The 8,322-nt window shown below is 44.6% G+C and overlaps 1 protein-coding gene across 1 annotated transcript; it reads right to left on the bottom strand.

Moving 5' to 3' along the window:
• Positions 1 to 3,190: 3,190 nt before the first annotated feature.
• LOC130871423 (phospholipase A2-like) lies at positions 3,191 to 5,769 on the bottom strand. The gene is made up of 3 exons (XM_057764756.1): positions 5,642 to 5,769; positions 4,710 to 4,837; positions 3,191 to 3,309 (listed from the first exon to the last, which is right to left on the bottom strand). The coding sequence occupies exons 1-3, from the start codon at positions 5,767 to 5,769 to the stop codon at positions 3,191 to 3,193; spliced, it is 375 nt and encodes a 124-aa protein (XP_057620739.1).
• Positions 5,770 to 8,322: the final 2,553 nt, after the last annotated feature.

Raw genomic sequence — 8,322 nt, 5'->3', positions numbered from 1 at the left:
GAAGGGCATCTATAACTGACTTCTAATTCCACATGGTTGTGTCTGACTGAAGCACCTGATATTTTAACAGCATGAGCAACAGCATAATGAAATTTTTATTAACCAAACAATAAATTATTTTAAATAGAGTACCAAGTTTGTAAACTGTGAATTTGTATAGAGGAATAAGTAGCAGTTTACGCTAGTGTGCCCTAAGGATTTCTACTTGATGTTTGCTCTCAGAAGGGGACGCCTGCCTTGAACCTGGTGTGTAAAGGGAAAACAGTTCATTCCCTGTGGGTTCTTCAGCTGGTATGTGTGACCACTGCGCTCGATGGAAAGAATCAGTGTGCCCTGAAACATGAGGCACATGAAGACTCACGCTCTTCCTTGGAAAGCCCCATGTCTGAGTTGGGCACAGGCAGCTCATGCTCCCCTGTCCCGACCTTGGGAGCAATCTCAGCTCACAGGGTAATTCGTGGTCTTGGGCTGTGTAGAGCTGTGGGGCTTCCCAGTCATTCATTCAGAAGACATACAGGGTTGTCAATTTCATTCCAGGATTTTTTTTATTAAAGACTTATTTTATTATTTTAATTTGTTTATGTGAATGCTTGAGTGTATTTGCAGCTGCTCAAAGAGTCACTGGAATCCTTGGAGCTGGAGCCACAGTTCATTATGAGCAGCTTTATGAAAGTGCTGGGAACTAAACTCTGAACAAGGAGCTAGGGCTCTATATACCTGTTAAGCCATCTCGCTAGCCTTCCTACTCAGCCCCCCCCCTTTTTTTTGAGTCAAGGGCTCACCTGTAGGCATAATTGTTTTCTTTGTATTCTGTACTAATGTGGAATTCTAAAAATAAATACATAAACAAACAAACAAATCTCTCCCAAGAAGAACTTGCTATTTCCTAAAGCCCTGGAACTCACTCTGAAGATCAGGCTTACCACAACTTACAGAAATCCACCTGCCTCTGCCCCCTGATTGCTGGGATTAAAGGTGTGCACCAGAACACCCGTCCCAGAAAGTTTTATTTCTTATTTACACTTACTACAAATAGAGTTGAGTATGGAATTGAAACTCGAAAAACAGAAAAAAAGTGGGTTTCAGTCTGCTTTTCTATTTACTAATTAGATGAACCTAAGTTATTTTGTGTGATTTCCAGGCATATTTTGAATACATAAGGATTGGCTAGAGATGCAGCACAGTTGGTAGAATGGTTGCCTTGCAACACAACATCCTAGGTTAGATACCTAGCACATAAACTGGGTGTGGTGGTGCACACCTGCAATCCCAGCTCTCAGGCTGAGAACAGGAGCATTGGCAGCTTGAGGTCATCTTTGCCTACGTGGTGAGTTGGAGGCTAGCCTGGGATAGTACCCTAGACCCTCAAAAAATTAGAATAAACTTCCGTGGGTTTTAAGAACAAGTCACATGGCCGAGCATCTGGCCCACAGTAATCAAATGCCCCCACAACGGTTAGTGTATAGGATAAAAGAGGAGATGGCTTCAATTCTGTTAACCTCTGTCACTATCGAGTACACCTAGATTTCTGGATGATATTCCCCAGGGCCTCAGTTTTATTTTCCTTTATAGATTTTTAAAATGTATTTTCTGTGTGTGGATGCATTGTCTGCACGTACATCTGCACACCAGAAGAGAGCATCATATCCCATTCTAGAAGGCCGTGGGCTGATGTGTAGTGCTGGGAATTGAACTTAGGTCACTGCGTCTGTGCAGGCAGCTCAAGCTGCACCTGCTGCTCCCCAGACCTGTCTTGGGCAGGGCAAGGCCTGAACTTTGGGTGGGACGGGAGTTGGGTGGCTTTGGGGGAAGAAAGGCAGAGGACTGGGCAGCTGTCCATTAAATGAAAAGAGAGACTGAGAACCACATAGCCTACACCAGCTAATGGGACATTTTACTCCTAATTCCGGTTGACCAGGGAACCAGGGATTAACCTGTCTATACCTGCGGGGTCCTGTGATAGAGAAATGGACAGGAGAAGACGCGCTATGTTTTCTTTGTTGCACAAAGTCTGCCATGTACTTTAGGGGGACAACTACCCTGTGGTGTGTGTTTAGGCACAGTGAAGATTGGAAGCCCATCAGGATGTAATCCTGCCTTCAGGCCATTTACAGTCAGTCCAGTTTGGTTTCCTATATCTCACTTCCTAGAATGAGCACACAGCAGACGCTCTTTGAGTCCCACATTTTAGGGCCAAGATGTTGCCTTTAGTGCCCATGTGACACTGCTTCTTTCTCTCTCCTTTCCCTTCTCTCTGCTTCTCTTTCTTTCCCTCCCAACACCTCCCCTCCCCTCCTCTCCTGTACCTTTTCCTGCCTCATCTCTCCCCTCTCCTTTCCCTTTTCTGTGTCTCCACCCCCCACTCCATTTGTATCTCATGCTGGCTACTTCTTCTTCTCCTCTTCTTTTTCTTCCTCTTCTTCCTTCTCTCCTCCTTCTTTTGCTTCAGACAGGGTTTATTTTTATATTATTCCTCACTGTCCTGGAACTTGATTTTTAAGGCTTAGTTGTCCTTGAACTCAAGAGATCTGCCTATCTCTGCCTCTGCCTCTCTATCCCAAAGTGCTGGGGTAAAAGGCGTGGCTGGACTAATCACCCAATGTTGACAGAGGCTTCTGTCCCATCCTGTCCTGTAGCCGTTCAGTCCCAAAGAAACACACAGAGGCCTACATTAATTATAAACTGGTTGGCCTATTAGCTCAGATTTTCTTATTGTTGAATTCTTACATCTTACATTAACACATAGTTCTTGTCTGTGTTAGCCACATTGCTTGATACCTTTATCAGTGAGGCATTCTCATCTTGCTTCTTCATGACTGTAGACTGAGCTCTTCCTCTTTCCAAAATACTCCTAGTCTGGTTACCCTGCCTATACTTCTTGCCTGGCTACTGGCAAGTTAACGTTTTATTAAACCAATACAAGTGACAAATCTTTAAACAGTACAAGACCATCGTCCCACAACAACCCACTCTTCAAGGTGCTCTGCCAATGGCAATTTCTTTCCTGTTAACCTTCAGTTTCCAGGGATAGGCGAATGATGCTCTCTGAGGATCTATTTATGTTTGGTAGACAGAGAAAACCATCACCAATGCTTAGCTCTTTCTATAGGTGCTTTATTGGAAGGCGCAGTGTGTAGTGAACACAACCAGTTAGGCAGCAGAGGTGTAGGCAGTAAACGAGGTGATAAGTCTAACAGAAGGTATTGAAGCCAACTTCTTCAAACATCGTGTCGGAAAATTCCCTGAAGATGCAGATGGCGGCCTTGCGGTTACAGTTGCAGGTGGCGGCCTCACAGGCATTGTTTTCATCTGCAGAGAATCATGAAGGGGAGTTGAGTGGAGCCTATGACCCTGCTTGCTGCCATTTATAGGCAAAAGAAGCTGGTGGCCCTCCTATCAGTGCAGACTTAGGTTTGAGAGACAAAGCAAACTAAATATATTGTTTTGACCAAATTGTTGAGAACACATTTATAATAAAAAAAAAAATCAACCCAGCACTCTGGAGGCAGAGTTAGGAGGATTTCAGTGAATTCAAGGCCAACCAGGTTCAAAGATAGAATCTCAGGAAGCTAGGACTGTTACACAGAGAAACCCTGTCTTGAAAAACCGAAAAAATATTTATTGCAGGGTTGGGGAGATGGCACAGTTGATAAAGCAGTTACCATACAAGCATGAGGGCCTGACCTAGGACGCCCAGCACCCATGTAAGATTCATGGCGTGGTTGGGGCATCTGTAACTCTATTGGGAAGTGGGGAGCATGGATCCTCAAAACTTGTTTGACAGTCAGGGTAGCTAAAGATGAGTGTTCTTTCAGTGAGAGACCCAACCTCCAAAGACACGGTAAAGAGTGACTGAAGAAAACAGGGGATGCCAACTCATTCCTATACAGGAAAATAAATAAACACGGATATTTAATCCTAAAACCAGGAGAATGACAATTATGAACACCCACTTCTGAAATTACAGAATTTAAGACAATCCTCCTGCCTCTGTCTCCCAAGTGCTGGGATTGCTGATGTGAACCACCATGCTCAATTTATGGGTTTTGGGGACGGATCCAGGGCTCTGTGCATGCTAGGCAAGCACTCCAGCAGCTGAGCTACATTCCCAGCCCTCAGCATCTCCTGTAAATGGGAATGAAAAATCTCGCCCAGCGTAGGCGTTCAGTCCAGGGTTTGTCTTGTAGCTCATGATATAGCTTTCAGTTGTTTAGTAAAGATGGAATCAGTATAACACAGCAGCTAAATGGAGAGACTCTGGGCAGGCAAGATGGCTCAGGGAATAAAGGGACTTGCTGCCAAGCTGAACACAAGTTCCGGCTCCAGGACTCACATAGCAGAAGGAGAACAGACTCCTGCTTGTTGTCCTCAGATCTCCACAGCTGTGTTTGACACAGGCATGCCACCCCCCCAAAATATATAAAATCCTGAAATGTTTTTTTTAAAAGGCATTGGAATGATGTAGACATGTTTTCCAGAACCAAAAGCCATTACTTCTAAACTTGGTGCCTTTAGACAAGTGGTTGGGTCTTTCTCATCTTCCTCATCAATATCCTCATCTAAATTTAAGAATCTACTAATAAGGCTGTGGTGATTCAAATGAGATCAAAGTAATGATCGCTAAATGTTGACTGTCCTTGTTACTTCCTTGGCCCTTCAAAACATGCCCAGGGCCAAGGAGAATCCAGCGTTCCCGGAGGTAAACCTACCACTGCAGACGAACTTCCTCCCAGAGCAGGAATATGAGTAGGAGATGGCGTAGGGGTTGTCTCCGGAAATTTTACAGCCTCCAACCTTCTTCGCCTCATTGTAGCACCTGCCATGTTTCTTGCAGCACCTGGGGAGAGGAAGGAACAGCCGAGGGTGAGTGAGGACCCACAGGAGGTCAGTTCTTGCTTGCAGTCTCTCTCAAACATGTCAGGATAATTTAAACAACACAATGATCCAGAAGAAATGGTCACAAGGCTTGATAATCTCTGATTTCTATTAGTACATATTTATTGAAAGCAACTTGTGTGTGTTTTCTGTTTTTTATCCCAGAACTTGGGAGACAGTGGCAGTTGGTTCTCTGACTTCGAGAAAAGTCAAGGATACCAGAGTAGATGCTGTCTCCAAAAAGTGATTTTTCAACAAAGCTGCAGGAATATAGTGAAATTATAAATTCTCGGGATTTGATGACTTTTTAAAGCCGAGGCTGGTACTTTGATGGTGGCTGTGATGACCGTGCCCTGGTCTGGAGCCGGAGGACAGCATTGCCCACTCTTTACATCTCACAGTTCTGCTTTCAGTGACCACTAGACACAGGGCCCTTCTGGACCAATTTCTTTATATGACAAGACACGTCTTGACTATACATGCTGGTTGGTGATGCAGGCCTTTAATCTGAGCATTCATGAGGCAGAGGCAGGGAGATCTCTGAGTTCAAAGCCAGATTGGTCTCTAGAGAGAGTTTCAGGACACCTGTGGCTACACAGAGAACCTCTGTTGGGAAACAAACAAAAATAAATAATAAAAAAACAAACAAAATACACGATGTTTGGTGAATATGCTTGTCCTCCTGTTCATACCTCATGAGAGGCTGTTTGTGTCCTTTCCCCATCCCAGTGCAGACGATCCAGTCCCCACCAGATTCATCATTCACCTGGCTATATCATCCACATGGGGTCTGAAGTTGGGTGTGCGACACATGTAGCCAAATATTTTGTACACCGGCCATAGATGAATGTTTGTCGAAGAGATGTTACTCTCAGAGTAGCAGTCGGAAGGCATTTCCAAACCTCTGCACAGCCCGACGGCTGATGCTGTGTGCAGTAGCGCCTGCTGCAAGAATGCATAGCACACTCCAGTAAACCCCACTTGTCTCTACCCAGGGTCTGATGCCTGCCTGCCAGCTTCCTCCCTGACTCCTCCCAGCTGCTGCTTCGAGAGTGCAGTGAATAGAGGTGTGTGTGCACATGTATGTGTGTGTGTGTGTGTGTGTATGCATGCACGTATGTGTGCTGGCCTGCACACAGGGTGGCAAGCATGTACTTGGGAGCACTCATCAAAGTGACACTACACAAGAGGAAGTCAGAAGACAGCTTTAGGGAGCTGCTTTTCTCCTTCCACTATGTAGGTCTTGGAGACCAAACTCAAGTCACCAGGCCCAAGTAGGAAGGTGTCTAACATTTTAAGACAGGGAGTTGCCCTGTAACTCAGGCTAGCTTCAGACTCTGTAGCATCCCTCTGGCCTCAGTGTCCCAACTGTCAGTATTATAAATGTACACCACTCTCCTGGGCTGGGCTGACTCTCCAAGACTGAGTTCTAAACACATTGCCTTTTGTCTTGCTTGCCTTCTCATTTCTAACTGTAAGGGCAGAGAGTAGTCTCACTGTGAGCTTCCCTGTGGTCCCTGGGTTTAGGAGCTGATGTAGGTGGGTCATCTGTCTATCTGTTGCTTTCATTGGTTAATTAATAAAGAAACTGTTTGGTGTTTGATAGGACAGCAGCTTAGATAGGCAGAGTAGACAGAACAGAATGCTGGGAAGAAGGGAAGTGAAGCAGACACTATAGCTCTCCTCTTCAAGATGGATGCAGGTTAAGAATCTTCCTGGTAAGCCACCACCTCGTGGTGCTATACAGATTAATAGAAATGGGTTAATCAAGGTGTGAGAGTTAGTCAATAAGAAGCTAGAGCTAATGGGCCAAGCAGTGTTTAAAGGAAAACAGTTTCCATGTAATTATTTCAGGGGTAACCTAGCCAGGATGCAGGAGGAAATGCAGCCTGCCGTTCCCTCTACAGAGTGGCGCCCAACGTGGTAAACTGAATCCATGTAAAACCTGAGATAGCTTAATTTTAAACACAGAGAAAACAGAGTTAAACACAGCTTTTTGCTGTTTGCTAGGGCGTGCTGTAGAGTAATTTCCCTGACTCAGCAGCCACAGCAGGAAAAAAGCTGCTGTTTTAAAATGCAGCTTCCTGGGACTGTGCCACCAGCACGAATGCAAACTCTGGCTTTAAAGCATTTCAATGGCTTTTATGGTACTGGATGTTTGTGTTCCCGCTTGGGAAGAAAATCCTCTGAGACATGCCAATGGCTCAGCACTCCCCGCCTGGGCAGACTGTGGAATCAGGCTTGGGCAGGAGGGAGAGCATGGCGGATTTCTGCTGCCATACAGAGAGATGTTTCCAGGCTGTGCAGTGCTCTGCCTGTCAGATTTGGCTGTAACTTGGATGAAAAGAGTTTCTGTGCCGCACGCTCAGTCTCAGGGTTAAAGTGCTAAGTGTGGCTCCTACCTAGTGGTCCCAGAGCTAGTAGAAAATGGTACATCCTCCGTTTTGAAATTGGAGAGAGGTGGAGCCAACATCCAGAGCAGCCCACCCCTCTGCAGCTCAGAGGCACAAGTGGCTCCACCATGTTGGACTGGGCAGGGCAAGCAGGCAGTACCTGCACTTAGATTCTTAAGTGCTTAGTGATTTAAAGGTACAAATCAAAAGTGCTCCTGGATAGTAAAAAATTACAGATTCACAATAGGACAGATTCAGACATAAAAGACCCCTAAATGAGTCACAATGTTGGATGACTGTACGTAGGCTTAGGAGAGAGAAAAAAAATAGAGAGAATAAAGTTAATGGTTTAAAAAAAGGGTAAAGTCTTTGAAGAGATAGACTACAGATAGTTATAGATTAAAAAAATAAAGAAAAATGAGCCACATAAAAATGGAAAATTCACAGAGAGTTTGGATTATGTATATTGTATTTTCTTTGAATTTTTTGACTGTGAAGGAGCTAAATACAGAAATATATTTCATTGTGTAGTCTGCCAAACTACATGTATGTTCTAAAGGTATCGTGACTTCCAAATTTGATTCTAAGGATATGATGCTTTGGAGAGGGTCTTCTTTTGTTTTCACAGAGGATGCGACCTGTGGATTGCTTCTATCCTAATATGGTATGATAGACCACACCCTACTGAAAGGTTGCTGTGAACACCACCAAAAAACTACTTCACTCAACTGCCGACTGAGATGAACCTAGCACACAGGTTACACCATAAAAGGTTAACAGCGGGGGCTGGAGAGATGGCTCAGTGGTTAAGAGCATTGCCTGCTCTTCCAAAGGTCCTGAGTTCAATTCCCAGCAACCACATGGTGGCTCACAGCCATCTGTAATAAGTGCCCTCTTCTGGCCTTCGGCATACACACAGATAGACCATTGTATACATAATAAATAAATATTTAAAAAAAAAAAAGGTTAACAGCGCCCCCATACAGCAGGAAGCAGTTTGGAGAGAAATAAGTGCACCCATATTCCCAAATATTGCTTATAAATGTTCTTTTAC

The sequence above is a fragment of the Chionomys nivalis genome, chromosome 3 (genome assembly GCF_950005125.1).
Source record: "Chionomys nivalis chromosome 3, mChiNiv1.1, whole genome shotgun sequence".
In the NCBI taxonomy this organism is placed as follows: domain Eukaryota; kingdom Metazoa; phylum Chordata; class Mammalia; order Rodentia; family Cricetidae; genus Chionomys; species Chionomys nivalis.
The sequence above is the reverse complement of the archived record's forward strand: the minus strand, read 5'-3'. Positions and strand labels throughout refer to the sequence as shown.